Below are 18,134 nucleotides of genomic sequence, written 5' to 3'. Positions count from 1 at the left end.
AAAAATGCATCACTTAACATTTACCTAAATGAAACTTAATTTGCCATTCCTTGGCCCACTTGCCCACCTGATCAAGATTCCGCTGTAATTCTTAATTCCATCTTCACAGTCAACGAGGTCACTATTTTAGATGTAATCTACAAACTTAATCATGCCTGTACATTCTCATCCAAATCCTTGATTGAGATGACAAACAGCAACGGGCACAGCACCAATCTTCTAGGAACATCCGGCTTCTTCAAAAGACAATATTCCATTACAGTCAACAACATCCTCCCATGAAGTCTATTCTGCATGCAGTTGACTAGCCCTCACTGGGTCCCATGCAACCTTATCAATGGTCTTGAAGTCCACATAGACTATATCAATGGCCCTGCCTTCATTTACCTTCTTGGTTACTTCAAAGAAACTCAAATTCGTGACACATGATCTCCCAGGCACAAAACCATGCTGACTACCCCTAATCAAACCATGTCTTTCAAAATGCATGTATATCTTATCCATCAGAATCCTTTCATGTAATTTTCTGACCACAGATGTTAGGTTTATTGATCTATAGTTTGCAGGTCTTACCACATCCCTAATTCAGGCTGGTTTTTGGCTTGGTTTGACACCACCAGTTTAATCTCTCTGCTGTATAATGAAGAGAATTGGGATAGATGAAGTGGGAGATATTAATCATCCACCTTAGTCAGTGTTGTCATCCTAGAGTTAAGTATCTTCAGCTTAAGCATTTCATTGTAATGTCTGGACAGTTAACGGAGTCATCCCTCGAGTAAAGCCTTCCAAAGAAATTAATATAATCAGACGTGGTCTGCATTTATGGACAAGCATAAGGTGCAATAGTAATTTATTTTTTTTAAATGGTGCCAGGATCTGGTAACGGTTGGTATAAAAAATATATTTGGTATATCCCTTTTTGCGGAGTTTTTTTTATAATAGAGTGATTGTTTCTCTTTCTTTCTTCCTTTTCTAGGGTCTATTTCTTAACTTTCTTCTCTAATTCTCTTTCTAATGGGCTTTCTTTTCCCAACACTTTCCTGCACTTTCACGACTCTTTCTCACTTTCCTTACTTCTTTTATTTCTATCTTTCTTAAAGCTCAAAAAATGAAGGGGTACAACAAATGTAATAAGATATATGTGGTGTGTATTACTGTAATTTAATGTACTTCTAATAAAAATAAAATTGAAAAAAAGAAAAGAAATTAATATAATCATTGCGGGTAATATTTTTATGGAATCTGGAGTGGCTGGTGAAATATGATACACATCTCAATTTTAGGGTTGAAAACAATGCAAAAAAGCCCTTAGTAATAAAATTGCAGTTGTCAGCATGAACTACAGCTAATTACACTACTTACGCAGGTCAGAACAGTTACTTTATTAACTACCTGGGTCATTTAATCGTAGGTATATGGCAATTGGTATAAGAATAATGTAATCTTGCAGCATAGAAGGCAGTGATTTGTGCAAACTCCCATGCCAGATCAGTATTGTCTCACTTCAATTCTCTTCCTCATACACTATATTTTAATGGGATTTATTTTTCTACATCTGTTTCCACTACTCTAGCCTGCTTTGTCCCAGCAATGTTGTGTGATTAAAGAAAAAATCTGGGACTCCAACATGTGCAGCAAAAAAGTGTGAAACATTCAACCTTCCTTCCTTCCTTGTAATATCTCAAAATATATAACTAGGAATCATTTGAAGAGATTCTCATCTCTGGGAGACAACATACAGCAGGTGGTGGAACCTGAAGCAAAAAACTGGTTGAACTCAATGGGTTGAACAGCATCTGTGGAAGAGAAAGGAATTGTTGATGTTTTGGGTCAAGACTTTGCATCGGGATCAAAATGCAGGGCCTTGGCCAGAAATATTGATAATTCCTTCCACGCCAACCTCTCACCCCATCCCACACCACTGGTACTGCTCAACCCGCTGAGATCATCCACCAGTTTCCTTTTTTTTTTACTAACCTCCTGGCGCCAATCCCAACTATCAGCATATAAAATGTGCCTTCCCGTTGTAAAACAATAACTTTCTCAGGGCGATACGAAATGCTGATAACATATCAGCAGACGGCAGCGGATGGATTACTGGACTGTGATAATTGTACAATTACTTCATTCATTATAAATATGCTCCAAATGAACTGCCTTTTTTAAACAAATAAACCCACCTCTGAATTCTGACCATGTTCCAGTATTTCTTCAAATTCCTCATCAGCTTCTGTGCCTGACAGACGAGCTGCTCGTGCCATGAAATAAGGAGGCAACTCTCCTATCGCCGTGCCAGCTCCCTACCGAGAGAGAAAAGGGTATAGCAAAGGAATAATCAATGACTTACAGCATACAATGCCAAAGGAAAAGCAGTTTTTTATTATAATAATGGGAGGTAAAATAATATTAATAGACCTTTATGGATGCACACATTTTTTGTTTGGGCTAGAACTCATCAACTCCAACTCAAATAAAAAACAAGGGTAAAGATCAATTAACCAATATTTTAATTCTCTTTTTCAGATAATGTTAACCAATATTCTCTGTTAGACATTCAACAATAGACAGACTAATAATTCTTAAATAGGCAGCAGATTTGACCATTCTGGTCAGATATGTGTTTTTTACAATATTACAAATGCTTTGCTGATGAAGTGGAAAAGAGAGAAATGATGCCAAGATACTGGAATAAATAAAATGGTTTCAATTGTGGTATCTGGATTAATGACTGAAATCAAGGTTAGCATTTTCAAGACAGACAAAAACCTGGAGTAACTCAGTGGGTCAGACACCATCCCTGGAGGGAAGGAAGAGGTGGATACCCTCCTTCAGACAGAGTCAGGGGAATGGGGAACGAGAGATATTTTCAAGACCAGTTAACTTTGTTTTGGAATTAAAAAAGTAGGATGTCTGCATATCCAGATTTTCTTTCAACTAAAGAACTTCAATTATATCAATTAACATTTGTTTGTACAACAGCAAGTTATTTTAGCTACACATTTGTCTGTGGAACAAAATAGTCCTGTTTACTTTCAGTTGATGAAATTCCACAGGAAATGTACACAATTCTCTCCTTTTTGTCTGCTCCATATCGAGATACATAACCGAGAAAGAAAACGTCCATGGGGTGCAACATACAAGGTATAACTGATTCATCTGTCCACAAAAGGATTGGTACAATTGTCCCCATGAGGACAAAATGGATGCATGGTCTTCATAGGTTCATAAGTGATAGAAGATAAGTAATAGGCAGCATTTGGCCATTTGGCCCATTATGTCTACTCCACCATTCAATCATGACTGATCTATCTTTCCCTCTCAACCCCAACTCCTGCCTTCTCCCCTTAACCCCTGACATTTGTACTAATCAAGAATCTATCAATCTATAATCAAGAATCTATCGATCTCTTCCCTAAAAATATTCTTGACTGCCTCCACAACCTTCTGTGGCAATGAATTCCAGATTTACCACCCTCTGAATTAAGAAATTCCTTCTCATCTTCCTCCTAAAGATACGTCCTTTTATTCTGAGGCTATGGCTTCTGGTCCAAGACTCTCCCACTAGTGGAAACATCCTCTCCAAATCCATTCTATCCAGGCCTTTCACTATTCAGTAAGTTTCAATGAGGTCTCCCCTCATCTTTCTAAACTCCAGCAGGTAAAGGCCCAGTGCAGTCAAACACTCACCATATGTTGAAACCAATCATTCCTGGGATCATTCTCAGAGACATAAGGTCTGACTTTACACGAAGGACACATTTCATGTTGTATTGCACCACAATTATACAAAATGGTATAGACTTAACACAAGATCAAAGAAGATCAAAACTGGGATCCATGAGGCATTCAGGATCATGTGCAGCAGCACAAAGATACACTTGTATATTCTGCAGTGGCCTGCCAGAGGCCCCATTCTGTCACTGATCCAGAGTATCAACAGTAGCTCAATGAGCAATGCAAAAGAACATACTAGGATCAGCCATACTTACAAAATGAGTTGTCAACTTATTCAAGTTGCAACTTGTAGGTTAAATGACAAAATTAACTTGCAATAGACAGCTAAGCAATGTCAGAACCCAAGATCCGCACCATCATAGAAGTTTTGTCTTCAGCCAATTTAATTCACTCCACATATGTAGAAACGGCTGAGAGAATCAGATGTAACAAAAGTTATGGGACCAAATAGCATCCCAACTGCAAACTTGCACTCCACAACTTGCTCTGCCGCAGCTAGCTATTCCAGTATAGTTAAAATACTGGCATCTACCCAACACTGGGAAATTGTTCTAGTACGTCCTGTTCACAAAAAGCAAGACAAATCCAATCTGGCTAATTATTCTCTCCTCCAAATCATCAGCAATACAATGGAAGATTCAGACAATGTTCTTAAGAGGCACTTATCCAACAATAACCTGCTCATCAATGGCCCAGTTTGTATTTTGCATCAACTACTTAGCTCTTGAAATCTTCACAACCTTATCCCTGTAAGCGAATTTCAGACCAGAGGAGAGAGTGCGCTTGATGTTAATTCAGCATTTGATTGGAGCAGGAACAAGCCATTGTTCCCACACATCTAATCTGCCATACAATCACAGCTGATTTAATCTAGACGTCAGCACTACTTCTGTACTCTACCCCCTGGCCCTCAAGTCCCTGGAGTTCAAATATTTTCCCATCACTGCCTTGAATATATTCAGTTTCCCTTTCTCTACATTTCTTTGGAGTGGAGAATTTCAAAGTCGGTCTTCCAAGAGATGAAACTCTTTTTCTGCCTTAAATGGGAAACCCCTTCCTCGGAAACTCTACTTTCTGGATCTAGATACTGACACCAGGAAAAACAGCTTCTCAGAATCCATCTAGTCAATTCCCCTCAGAATTTTATGCATTTTAACATTATTTTGTATTATTTTATACCATCATCTGTATCATCCAAAATCAGACCTTTCTAATTTGGGCACTGCTTTATTGTTGATGGAACTAGATCCTGGAATTCTCCCAAAAACCGTGTGAAGATTTTAACCAAAAGGACTGCAGCAGTTCAGTAAAGTATCTCCCCACCTCCACCGCCATCTCATGGACAATAACTAGTGACTTTGCTGGTGATGCTCATATCTCAAATCATTTTTTTTTAATGTGGTCTTCTATATTAGATACAAAATTTAAAAATATATACCCTTTGACAATTGCAGATACTGCCAACTATGCCAGCATTTATTCTCTATTGCAATTGCTCCCAAACTAAACAGCTTGCTGGGCCGTTCTAGAGGCAGTTAAGAGGTGATAAAATTGAATGATCTTTTGCGTGTGGCAGATTTTCTTCCAGGTCAGTATTAAAAACAACACAGTATTTCTCAGCATGTCAGGAGAGAAAAGCAGTTAATGTTTCAGGTCTGAGAGTCATCATAAATGGGAGACTAAGTTAGTCTAGGTAGCGAACTAATTTGTGTGACTTAATTGGCGGTTACCAACAATTTACCAATAATTTAATGGTTGCTTTTACTAATTTTTATAGCCCTCAGTTTTCACAATTGGATTCAAGGTCTGAACATTCATGGTTCTGGATTTTGGACCAATAATTCATTGTACAATGCCTTTTTAATTAGTGTTAAACAAATGCTTCAACCAAATGTTAGATCGGTTTTACTTTTGATGGCCAAAACTGAACACAGAACAGCACAAGAACATGCCCTTCAGCTCACAATGTCAGGGCCAAATATTTTGTAGAAAGAACCATCCTCTCCCGAAGGTAGACAAAAATGCTGGAGAAACTCAGCGGGTGTGGCAGCATCTATGGAGTGAAGGAATAGGCGAGGTTTCAGGTCGAGACCCTCTCCCAAATTTGCATTTATACACACCTTCAAAGAAATCTGTCATTAAGATTATGTCATGAAGGAAGGTAAAGTTCTTTCAGCCTGCTCTGTCACCAAACAAGACTATCATAGATCTGACCCAGCTCTCAATTCCACATTCCTGCTGGACCCCAAAGCCACCAGTTCCCCATGAACAAAAAAGCTGGTTTAATGACTATATTCAATCACCTTGGTTATATTCAATTACTTAAATTATGCAGCGCCCAAGGGATTTCTGAGGATCCATGTTCATTCTGATGATTCTGGAATCAGTCTTAAATAGACAATCCCTCTGAAACTTTATTCCCTCCCTGCATGCACCCATGTGGGAAAACATCCTTCCCCTCCATATGGATAGAACTAAGGAATTGTAAGGGTAAAAATACTTATCTACAGATCCCCAAACAGTAGCCTGGATATAAGGTGCAAGCTGAATAAAGAGTTAAAATTGGCATGTCGTAAAGGTAATGCTACGGTTGTTATGGGAGATTTCAACATGCAGGTAGACTGGGAAAACCAGGTTGGTACTGGACCCCTAGAAAGGGAGTTTGTGGAGTGCCTCTGTTTTGGATTCTTAGAGCAGCTTGTATTGGAGCCTACCAGGGAGAAGGCAATTCTGGATTTGGTGTTGTATAATGAAACGGATTTGATAAGGGAATTTGAGGTTAAGGAGCCATTAGGAGGTAGTGACCATAATATGGTAAGTTTTAATCTACAATTTGAGAGGGAGAAGGGTAAATTGGAGGCGTCAGTATTACAGTATTACAGTTGAACTTATTATTATTTAAATTATGTAAAGCGCTTTGAACAAAGGGGACAATGGAGCCATGAGGGAGGAGTTGGCCAAAGTTGACTGGAAAAATACCCTAACAGGGATGACAGTGGAACAACAACGGCAGATATTTCTGGGAATAATACAGAAGGTGCAGGATCAGTTCATTCCAAAGAGGAAGAAAGATTCCAAGGGGAGTAAAGGGCGACCGTGGCTGACAAGGAAAGTCAGGGACAATATAAAAATAAAAGAGAAGTACAACGTAGCAAAGATGAGCGGGAAGCAAGAGGATTGGGTAATGTTTAAAGTGCAACAGAAGATAACTAAAAAGGCAATACCGGGAGAAAAGATGAGGTACGAATGTAAGCCAGCCAAGAATATAAAGGAGGATAGTAAAAGCTTCTTTAGGGAAGTGAAGAGGAAAAAATTAGTTAAGACCAAAGTTGGACCCTTGAAGACTGAAAAAGGTGTTTTTTTTAATGGGGAACAAGGAAATGGCAGATGAGTTGAACAGGTACTTGGGATCCGTCTTCACTAAGGAGGGCACAAACAATCTTCCTGATGTACTAGTGGCCAGAGGATTTGTGGTGACGGAGGAACTGAAGGAAATCCACATTAGGCAGGAAATGGTGTTGGGTAGACTGTTGGGACTGAAGGCTGATAAATCCCCAGGGCCTGATGATCTGCATCCCAGGGTACTTAAGGAAGTGGCTCTAGAAATCGTGGACGCATTGGTGATCATTTTCCAATGTTCTTTTGATTCAGGATCGGTTCCTGTGGATTGGAGGGTAGCTAATGTTATCCCGCTTTGTAAGAAAGGCGGGAGAGAGAAAACAAAGAATTATAGACCAGTTAGCCTGACATCGGTGGTGGGGAAGATGCTGGAGTCAATCATAAAAGATGAAATAGCGGCACATTTGGATAGCAGTGACAGGATCGGTCCGAGTCAGCATGGATTTACGAAGGGGAAATCATGCTTGACTAATCTTCTGGAATTTTTTGAGGATGTAACTAGAAAATGGACATGGGAGAGGCAGTGGATGTAGTGTACCTGGACTTTCAGAAAGCATTTGATAAGGTCCCACATAGGAGATTAGTGGGCAAAATTAGGGCACATGGTATTGGGGGTAGAACATGGATAGAAAATTGGTTGGAAGACAGGAAACAAAGAGTAGGGATTAACGGGTCCCTTCCAGAATGGCAGGCATTGACTAGTGGGGTACCGCAAGGCTCGGTGCTGGGGCCGCAGCAATTTACAATATACATCAATGATTTAGATGAAGGGATTCAAAGTAACATTAGCAAATTTGCAGATGACACAAAGCTGGGTGAGTGTGAACTGTGAGGAGGATGCTATGAGAATGCAGGGTGACTTGGACACGTTGGGTGAGTGAGCAGATGCATGGCAGATGCAGTTTAATGTGGATAAATGTGGTAGCAAAAACAGGAAGGCAGATTATTATCTAAATGCTGTCAAGTTGGGAAAAGGGAAGTACAACGGGATCTGAGGGTCCTTTTTCATCAGTCAATGAAAGTAAGCATGCAGGTACAGAAGGCAGTGAAGAAAGCGAATGGCATGTTGGCCTTCATAACAAGAGGAGTTGAGTATAGGAGCAAAGAGGTCCTTCTGCAGTTGTTCAGGGCCCTAGTGAGACCACACCTGGAGTATTGTTTGCAGTTTTGGTCCCCTAATTTGAGGAAGGACATTCTTGCTATTGAGGGAGTGCAGCGTAGGCTTACAAGGTTAATTCCCGGGATGGCGGGACTGTCATATGCTGAGAAAATGGAGTGGCTGGGCTTGTATACTCTGGAATTTAGAAGGATGAGAGGCAATCTTATTGAAACATAAAAGATTATTAAGGGTTTGGACACGCTGGAGGCAGGAAACATGTTCCCGATGTTTGGGGAGTCCATAACCAGGGGCCACAGTTTAAGAATAAGGGGTAAGCCATTTAAAACAGAGATGAGGAAACACTTTTTCATACAGAGTTGTGAGTATGTGGAATTCTCGGTCTCAGAGGGCGGTGAATGCCGGTTCGCTAGATACTTTCAAGAGAGAGCTAGATAGGGCTCTTAAAGATAGCGGAGTCAGGGGATATGGAGAGAAGGCAGGAACGGGGTACTGATTGGGATGATCAGCCATGATCACATTGAATGGCGGTGCTGGCTCGAAGGGCCGAATTGCCTACTCCTATTATCTAATCCTGTTTCAGTGAAATCTCCTATCACTTTTCTTAATTCAAAAAAGTAAAGGCCCGACCATTTCGCAAAAAACAAATACTTAATTCCAGAAGTTAACCTACTGAATCTGCTCGGAAATACTTCTTTGCAAGATAGCCCCCTCTAATATGGAGCCAAAATGGCACAGAGTATAACAACAGTAGTCTTGCCAATGCTTAATGTGGTTAATGCAAGACCTACCTACTTTTTGTCCTCCAGCCCAATTGCAATAAAAGACAGCATATCATTTGCAATTATCAATGTAGAAGGAAAAATACGAAGCTCCAGAACAATTCAAGAACCCAAAACTGACACTTGTGGCCCAATTCTTCTGTTGTTGCCCAATATCTCCCGACAGCCCCAACTCAGTAAGCTGGTACTTCGTGAAATAACATTTATAGAATTTATATTGCAAATTCATTCTTAATACCAACAATTTCCCTTTATTCACCTTGCAGATCCACAAAGAACTATAATCTTTGTGTCAAAACATGTTCTTTTTGTAAATTCATGCCGATTGTGCTTAAATGTATTTTGATTTTCTATATCCTGCTAAACTTCTGTAATATTGGATTCCTGCATTTTTCCAATGACAGATAATAGGCTAATTGGTCCATTACCTGCTTTATATTACTCTTCATCACTGAACTGTTAAAATTATATATTTTAAATCCGCTTGGACTTTTCCCCGAATAAAGAATTTTGATGAATAAAGGCAGTACGTGAACAGTCTCTGAAGCTATTACTTTTTATGGCTCAAGATGCAACCACAAAAGTGCAAAATACTTGTTGACTTGTTGCCCCATGAGAATTTAGCCATTATAACTGTTTTAAGATCCTATCTCCCCTTTGCCCCCTTGTTTTCTTCTATTATTTGGATAATTTTAGTACTTTGAATACATAAAATATTTGCTCAAGTATCTGACATTTCTTTACTAAACTGTGTTAAAGAACAGTTATAACTGGCTACCAGCAGCAAGTGGAAGCTGAACTGTTGTGTTGTTAGGATGATAAAAACCACTTTGCCTATACAACCAAGTCAGATTTAATCTACTGGACCAAAATATCAATTATAACAAGGCTGAAAGACCAGACCTTCATAGATGTTGTTTTTCTGTATCAAATATCTGGTTTGGTTAATCTTAATTCACCATCACATAATACCCATCTCAAAGGATGTTTGAAGGAAATAAAAACATGAAAATATTTGTGCGTTTCCCAGAAGAGCTAAAGTACATTAATTTCCCAGATAGAAATAAATATACTGGTGGACAAAAGCAGCATACCAGGATTCGGTCTGCAAAGCAATACAGCAAAGTTCTCTTCAATTCTGTAGCAAGCTATATGTTCATAGAATATGTGAAACAGGGGCAGCATGGTGGCGCAGCGGTAGAGTTGCCTTAGCCTTACCGCGCTAGAGTCCCGGGTTCAATCCCGGCTACAAGTGCTTGTCTGGACAGAGTTTGTACGTTCTCCGTGACCTGTGTGGGTTTTCTTCAAGAAGTTCATTTTCTTCACACATTCCAAAAACGTTGTAGGTTTGTAGGTTAAATGGCATGGTATAAATTGTCCCTAGTGTAGTATAGTGTTAATGTGCGGGGATCACTGGTCTGTGCACACTCAATGGGCCAAAGGGCCTGTTTCTGCGCTGTATCTCTAGACTGAAAACGAAGTCCGTAACAAATGCAAATTGACACAATATCACTTATTAATTATTATGAGCTAAATTACTAAAACTATTGCATTCGCAGTAGTTTCTTTTTCGCAAAAATGTATTTATAAGAAATTTATAGGTTCAACATAAGTTCAATTATTTACGGCTAATGCTGTATTTTCTTATATTGGGTTTTTGCATATTAGTTGATTACATTTTAATAGCATGTACATTTAAACACGCTTATAGATTGGTTAGTGTGTCCTTTATATATTGTCCCAGCACAAAATGCGTTGCTGTATCATACTGCTTGGACTAAGTCCAAAGCAAGTTAGGGGACTGAAGTAATTATGGGCTCTGGGCCAAGCACATCAAGGACAGTGGAAAGGGGACTGGTGATCACATGGATTGGCTTGTAAATTCTCCTTTCTTGAGCAGAGGGTTTCTACTAAGCAACTGTACCTTGAAGGTAATGGAAATTAGCAGAGACTTGGGTACAAACCTGACCCAATTTAAAACCCACCGTAGTGAAATTGATCCACCCTAATGTTAAGATATAAAGAAAGACAGTAGGGCCTGATCAGATATATCCGAGGACATTGTGGGACACTAGAGAGGAAATTGCGAGGGGCCCTGGTTGACATTTACGAGTCTTCCTTAAATACCATTTATGACTAGATGTGATCAGACAAGTGTTTAGTTCTGATCCATTGGTTGTAAGATTTTTTACCTGTCCATTGCATGCTATTTATGTTATTCAAGCTCAAGTTCAAGTTTATTGTCATGTGTCCCTGATAGGACAATGAAATTCTTGCTTTGCTTCAGCACACAGAACATAATAGGCATTTACTACAAAACACATGAATAAATAAACTGATAAAGTGCAAATAACAAATAATGGGTTATTAATGTTCAGAGTTTGGCCGAGCCAGGTTTAATAGCCTGATGGCTGTGGGGAAGTAGCTATTCCTGAACCTGGTTGTTGCAGTCTTCAGGCTCATGTACCTTCTACCTGAAGGTAGCAGGGAGATGAGTGTGTGGCCAGGATGGTGAGGGTCTTTGATGAAACTGCCAGCCTTTTTGAGGCAGCGACTTCGATAAATCCCCTCGATGGAAGGAAGGTCAGAGCCGATGATGGACTGGGCAGTGTTTACTACTTTTTGTAGTCTCTTCCTCTCCAGGGCGCTCAAGTTGCCGAATTTGGCATACAAATAGTCCTTCATCGTAGCTTCACTATATTGGCACACCATATTTTTAGTTAAGTCTAGTACTGCACTTGGCCAGCCCTTTTGCACTCCTCATTGAAGCAAGGCCGTTTTCCCCGCATTATAGGAATGATAAAGTGTAACATTTCCCACTGGGAAATGCCTGGGAACACAAAAGGCTGAATGCTTTGCAGTGCATTCAGAAAGTATTCAGATCCCTTCACTTTTTCCACATTTTGTTACATTACAGCCTTATTCTAAAATGGATTTCACATCACTTAGTGTCTTATTTCAAAGCAGCAAATAAGACGACCTACAGCAAGCCTTCAGCTCATCTTTCAATAAATGTGTGTAGACTAGAGACATCAGTGAAAGAAACCATCAGAACAAACTTCCATAAATGCTTCAGGACAGAACACTGTTAAAAGACAGCAAGCCAATAGAATGCAAAATCAAAATTTCTGAACACTGTTTAATTAACAAGCCACAACATCCCAAGAAGGAATGGCCAGTTACTAACCAGCTCAGGTGGATGACACAACATAGATTTCTGCCAACAGCTGAGGACAAAGATTTTGACATAAATATTACAGAAAACTGAGATTTGATCCAACTGACTCATTGAAGAGATTTATTGTTTTTGGACGGAAAATCTATAATATTATTTTGCAACATATAAAAGCATTAGAACTTTCTTATTGCAGCACTCAGAGGGGGAGCATTGCTGGTGCTTAGAACAATAGTTTCTCAAATGTTACAGGCATCATGTCCCCAGCACAGCTTTGTGTGAAACGCACTTCCTTGAATGCATCATAGCAACCCCAAGTTCCCAGTGATTTTATTTACATTTGATCATTCCAATCTGAAGAGGTAATTCTAGTCCAAACTGTTGAAAAGACTTTAAAGAACACTGAAGTTAATACTTCATTTATCTATCCATCTATCAATACATAACTAAAACTCTGATCTTGTTATCTTCTGGTTTGGCGGTCTTTCTATTTGCGCAAAAACAGTCCGCGCTAGCGCTGCGATATTTTGCTAGTTCACTCACCGTTCTCCTGCACTGCGATTGCACCAAGTTTCGTTCCGATCGGTTGAATGTCGGAAAAGTCAGCGAGGTTTAAAAATCTTAAAAAGCACGTTGCGCAGATCGATCTCTTCTCCTGCCTACCAGCGCCGCGCGGATTAGTCTCTTCCCCTGTCACTCCCCGGGACGGTCCGCCCCTTCCTGCCTCATCGCGTCTTTACTGGCCGGCGGAGTTTTCCAACCGGACTTTGAGGGACCCGAAGCAGCCCAGCCCAGACCAGCCCCAAGCAGCAGCCCAGCATCAGAGGTCCGACCCAGCCCAGCCCAGCCCGGAGTCGGAGATATCGCCAAACGGAAAGCGGAGACTCTGATCCCGGCGGAGAACGACCAGCGACCAGCGCCCGCTGTGAGTCCCCATCGCACCGCCAATTCCAGCCATTACCCCCCTGGTCCCCCTCGCTGGCTCCTCCCCCTTCCCCCGTGATGCCCCCCTCTCCCCATAGCTCTTCCCTGTCTTTTCTCCGAGCTCACTCCCCCCCACCCCCACAACACCCCCTCCTCCTCAACCCCCCCCTCCCCCACAACCCCCCCCACACCCCTCCCACAACCCTCCCGCCCATATACACACCTCCCCCCCAACCCCACACCCCCCCGCCACACCCCCTCCTCCCCCCACACCACCGTCTCCCCCCCCCCCCACACCTCCCCGTCCACACACAACCCTCCTCCCCTCCCACCCCACTCCCGCCACACACCCCACTTTCCTCCCCCCCTCCCCTCCCACACATGAAGAGGAAGGGGAGGGAGTGCTCGGGGATGAGGGGAAATGAGCCGCGCCTGCGCAGTTAGGGGCTATGGGTGAGTGGTGGAATATTCCGTTGGGGGATTGGGCTGCGTTGGGGGACCAGGCCTCCCGTGTGACTGGGACCCAATGGGTTCCACTTAATGTTGTTTAAAATTAAATTAAAATCCAGTATTTTTCTGGACAGTACTTGCAATTGGAATTACACCAAACAAAAAGGCATAAAGGGCCAAACGTTTGGCTCCTCTTGCGTTTCACTTTACAAGCATGTACAGGTGCTAAAAGGAAGGGTTGCAGGCTGCTGTCAGAACCTTTACAGTAGAGAAGGAAATAAGAATAGATGTTAAGGAGGCGGCTCAAAGAATATTCGGAAAGTACATTTGTCACTTAGTGAAAATCATGCTGTGGCTTGTGTGACGATCAGAAGCACATGAACAGCAAATACCAACGGCTTCCTAACTGGCCTTTGAAGTAGAAACAGCAGTGGTACAACAAGAAATGTAGTTAAGGCCCCCCCTGAGGATGAAGCTGCAATGGTTGAAAGAGTAGTTGCTGATAATGGAGATTATATCTACATTTGTCTAGCATTTTCTTGTTCAATCACATTGTTAAACACCCACAGACTGGTGGCAAAAAAAGTTACAATACTGCACAAGTGTAATGAAAAGTGTGTTCAATCTTGGCGATCAAACATGCCAGAAGCATGAAGATTCTCAACGAGAAATTTCTCAGCCCACTTACATTTAACTTTGAGAGAGTCAAGAGATAGAAAATACAATTCAGAGCTAAAAGGAATAAAAAACTCCACAAAATTCCTAGAATACCCGCTCAAATAGAATCCAGTACCAGACATCTAATTTAAGAACCATAGACTTGAATGTCCCGACTTGAAAGGACTGACAATGTTAACTAGCCTTCCTAATGTACACAGAGGTTGTTTCTTCTGAAGCTAAGGGCCATGGTTTCAGGATTTATGAGATGACAACAACCTCTTCAAGAGGCAAAAATCTCTGGGACTTTTAATCCCAGAGAGTCGTGAATAGTCAACGCATAAATAACAGTGAGATTAGCGACAATCTCAGTGGGACTGGCAGCATCTCTGGAGAGAAGGAATGGGTGATATTACAGGTCGAGACCCATCTTCAGACTGAATGTCAGGGGAGAGACAGAGAGATGTGGAAGGGTAAAGTGTGAAAACACAGATCAAATGGGAAAATGTGCAAGGAAAATGTAGAATGGTTCATTTTTAGCTGAGGGGAAGGTGACAACGGGGCATGCAATCAATAAAATTTAATCAGGAGGACAGTGAGTATAGTCAGAGAATTAGGATGTGGGAGGGACAGAGAGAGAGGGTAGGCATGGTTTACGTGAAGTTAGGGAAATCAATATTAATACCGCTGGGTTGTGAGCTGCCCAAACGAAAGAGAAGGTGCTGTTCCTCCAATTTGCGCTGGGCCTCACTCTGACAGTGGAGGCGGGCTAGGACAGAAAGGTCAGTATTGGAATGGGGAGGAGAGTTAAAGTATTTAACAACCGGGAGATTACGTAGGCCAAGGCGGACTGAGCGAAGGTGTTCAGCGAAACGATCGCCCAGTCCACTCTTGGTCTCACCGATATTTTTGGAGTCCACACCTGGAACAACGGATACAGTAGATGAGGTTGGAGGAGGTACAAGTGAACCGCTGCCTAACTTGAGAGGACTGTCAGGATCTTTGGACGGAATCGAGGTAGAAGGTATAGGGGCAGGTGGTGCTTCTCCTGTGGTTGCAGGGGAAGGTACCTGGGGAGGGGCTTGTTTGGGTGGGAAGGGATGGGATAACCAGGGAGTTGCGGAGGGACCCTATGCCTTGTGTCTGTGTGGAAAGCGGTGGAGATGGGAAGGTGGCTAGTGGTGGGATCCTGTTGGAGGTGGCAGAGGATTATGTGCTGTATGTAACAGCTGATTGGGTTAAAGGTGAGGATTAGGGGGATTCCGTCTGTTGCGACTGGGGGGGGAGGGGAGCAAGAACAGAGATGCTGGATACCGAGGAGACCCATGTGAGGGCCTCATCTATGATAGAAGAGGGGAATTCCAGTTCCCTAAAGAATGAGGGCATTTCAGATGGCCTGGTATGGAACATCTCATTTTGGGCGCAGATGGAAGAATTGGGAGTAGAGGGATAGAGTCTTTGCAGGAGGCAGGATGGAAAGAAGTGTAGTCTGGATAGCTGTGGGATTCAGTAGATTATAATAGATGTCAGTTGATGGTCTATCTCCCGAGATGGAGATGGTGAGATCAAGAAACGGAAGGGAGATGTCGGAGATGGTCCAACTGAATTTGAGCGCAGAATGGAAATTAGTAGTGAAGTTAATGAAGTCCATGAGTTCTGCATGGGTGCAGGAGGTAGCCCCGATGCAGTCATCAATGTAGCGAATATAGAGTTCAGGGATAAGACCAGTGTATACCTGGAACACGGATTGCTTGACGTACTCTACAAAGAGGCAGCGTAGCTGGAGCCCATACAAGTGCCCATGGCTATGCCTTGGATTTATGAGGAGATGAAGAAGTTGTTAAGTGTAATGACCAGCTCTGCTCGGCGGAGGTGAGTATCGATAGATGGAAATTATCTGGTTCCGCGGTCGAGGAATCAATAAGAGGGCTTTAAGGCCGTCCTGGCGGGGTATGAAGGTGTAGAGTAACTGAACATCCATAGTAAAGACGAGGGAGTGGGGACCTGGAAAACGGAAGTCATTGATGAGATGAAGGGCGTGTGAGATGTCTTGGACATAGGTCGGGATGGGATTGAACCTGGGGGCATAGGATGGAGATGAGGTATGAGGAAATGAATTCAGTGGGACAGGTGCAGGCAGAAACAATGGGTCTACCAGGGCAGTTCTGTTTATGGATTTTGGAGAGAAGGTAAGATTGGGCCTTGCGGGGCTGGGGAACGATATGGTTGGAGGCAATTGGGAGTGTCTGTTTGCAGTTCAGAGGATAGCTAGCAGGTGGTAAGTTTTCACAAATGAGATGACAAGAGTAAGATGGCAACATGCTCCTATTAGGAGGAAGGGGAAAGCTGTCAAGTTTACGGAACTATAGTTCACAAGAGATGTTGAGGCTCTGGTCAGGAAAAAGGAAACATACTTAAAATTTAGACAATAGACCATAGGTAATAGGTGCAGGAATAGGCCATTCGGCCTTTTTCGAGCCATTCAATGTGATCATGGCTGGTCATCTCCAATCAGTACCCCGTTCCTGCCTTCTCCCAATATCCCCTGACTGCTATCTTTAAGAGCCCTATCTAGCTCTCTCTTGAAAGTATTCAGAGAACCGGCCTCCACTGAGGCAGAGAATTCCACAGACTCACAACTCTCTGTGAGAAAAAGTGTTTCCTCATCTCCGTTCTAAATGGCTTACCCCTTATTCTCAAACAGTGGCCCCTGGTTCTGGACTCCCCCAACATCGGGAACACGTTTCCTGCGTCTAGCGTGTCCAAACCCTTAATAATCTTATATTTTTCCATAAGATCCGCTCTCATCCTTCTAAACTCCAGAGTACACAAGCCCAGCTTCTCCATTCTCTCATCATATGACAGTCCCGCCATCCTGGGAATTAACCTTGTAAACCTACGCTGCACTCCCTCAATAGCAATAATGCCCTTCCTCAAATTAGGGGACCAAAACTGCACATAATACTCCAGGTGTGGTCTCACTAGGCCTTATACAACTGCAAAAGGATCTATTTGCTCCTATATTCAACTCCTCTTGTAATGAAGGCCAACATGCCATTTGCTTTCTTCATTGCCTGCTGTACCTGCATACTTACTTTCATTGACTGATGAACAAGGATCCCCAGATCCCGTTGTACTTCCCCTTTTCCCAACTTGACACCATTCAGATAATAATCTGCCTTCCGATTTTTGCTACCAAAGTGGATAACCTCACATTTATCCACATTAAACTGCATCTGCCATGCATCTGCCCACTCACCCAACCTATCCAAGTCACCCTGCATTCTCATAGCATCCTCCTCACAGTTCACACTGTCACCCAGCTTTGTGTCATCTGCAAATTTGCTAATGTTACTTTGAATCCCTTCATCTAAATCATTGATGTGTATTTTAAATAGCTGCGGTCCCAGCACCGAGCCTTGCGGTACTACACTAGTCACTGCCTGCCATTCTGAATGGGACCCGTTAATCCCTACTCTTAGTTTCCCGTCTGCCAAACAATTTTCTATCCAGGTTCGTACTCTACCCCCCAATACCATGTGCCCTAATTTTGCCCACTAATCTCCTATGTGGGACCTTATCAAATGCTTATCAATAGACAGTCAAATCAAGCAAATCCCACTGTACTAGTATACCCAAGCAGTCAATTGAAAGGGCAAAAAGAGATCATTAAATATTTATCTTGGTTGAATCAATCATAGAATCATCCATGGGTTAGTTGGTACGTGGATAGGACAGGTTTGGAGGGATATGGACAAGTGGGACTAGTATAGCTGGGACATTGTTGGCCGGTGTGGGCAAGTTGGGCTGAAGAGCCTGTTTCCACACTGTATCACTCTATGACTCTCTATTCTCCTGCAAATCAGAAAACTGCTGGATTAAAATGGACTTCTAA

At 42.2% G+C, this 18,134-nt stretch overlaps 1 protein-coding gene across 2 annotated transcripts in view; it reads right to left on the bottom strand.

Moving 5' to 3' along the window:
* Positions 1–18,134, bottom strand: part of vmp1 (vacuole membrane protein 1) — a 141,817-nt gene that overhangs the window by 50,267 nt on the left and 73,416 nt on the right. For both annotated transcript variants that reach the window (XM_033045781.1, XM_033045780.1), the window contains exon 7: positions 2,181–2,300. In XM_033045781.1, coding sequence (XP_032901672.1) covers positions 2,181–2,300 — 120 coding nt within the window. The remainder of the gene's footprint in view (positions 1–2,180; positions 2,301–18,134) is intronic.

The sequence above is a fragment of the Amblyraja radiata genome, chromosome 28 (genome assembly GCF_010909765.2).
Source record: "Amblyraja radiata isolate CabotCenter1 chromosome 28, sAmbRad1.1.pri, whole genome shotgun sequence".
NCBI classification, from domain to species: domain Eukaryota; kingdom Metazoa; phylum Chordata; class Chondrichthyes; order Rajiformes; family Rajidae; genus Amblyraja; species Amblyraja radiata.
Note: the sequence above shows the minus strand (reverse complement) of the source record. Positions and strands in the feature narration are given on the sequence as shown.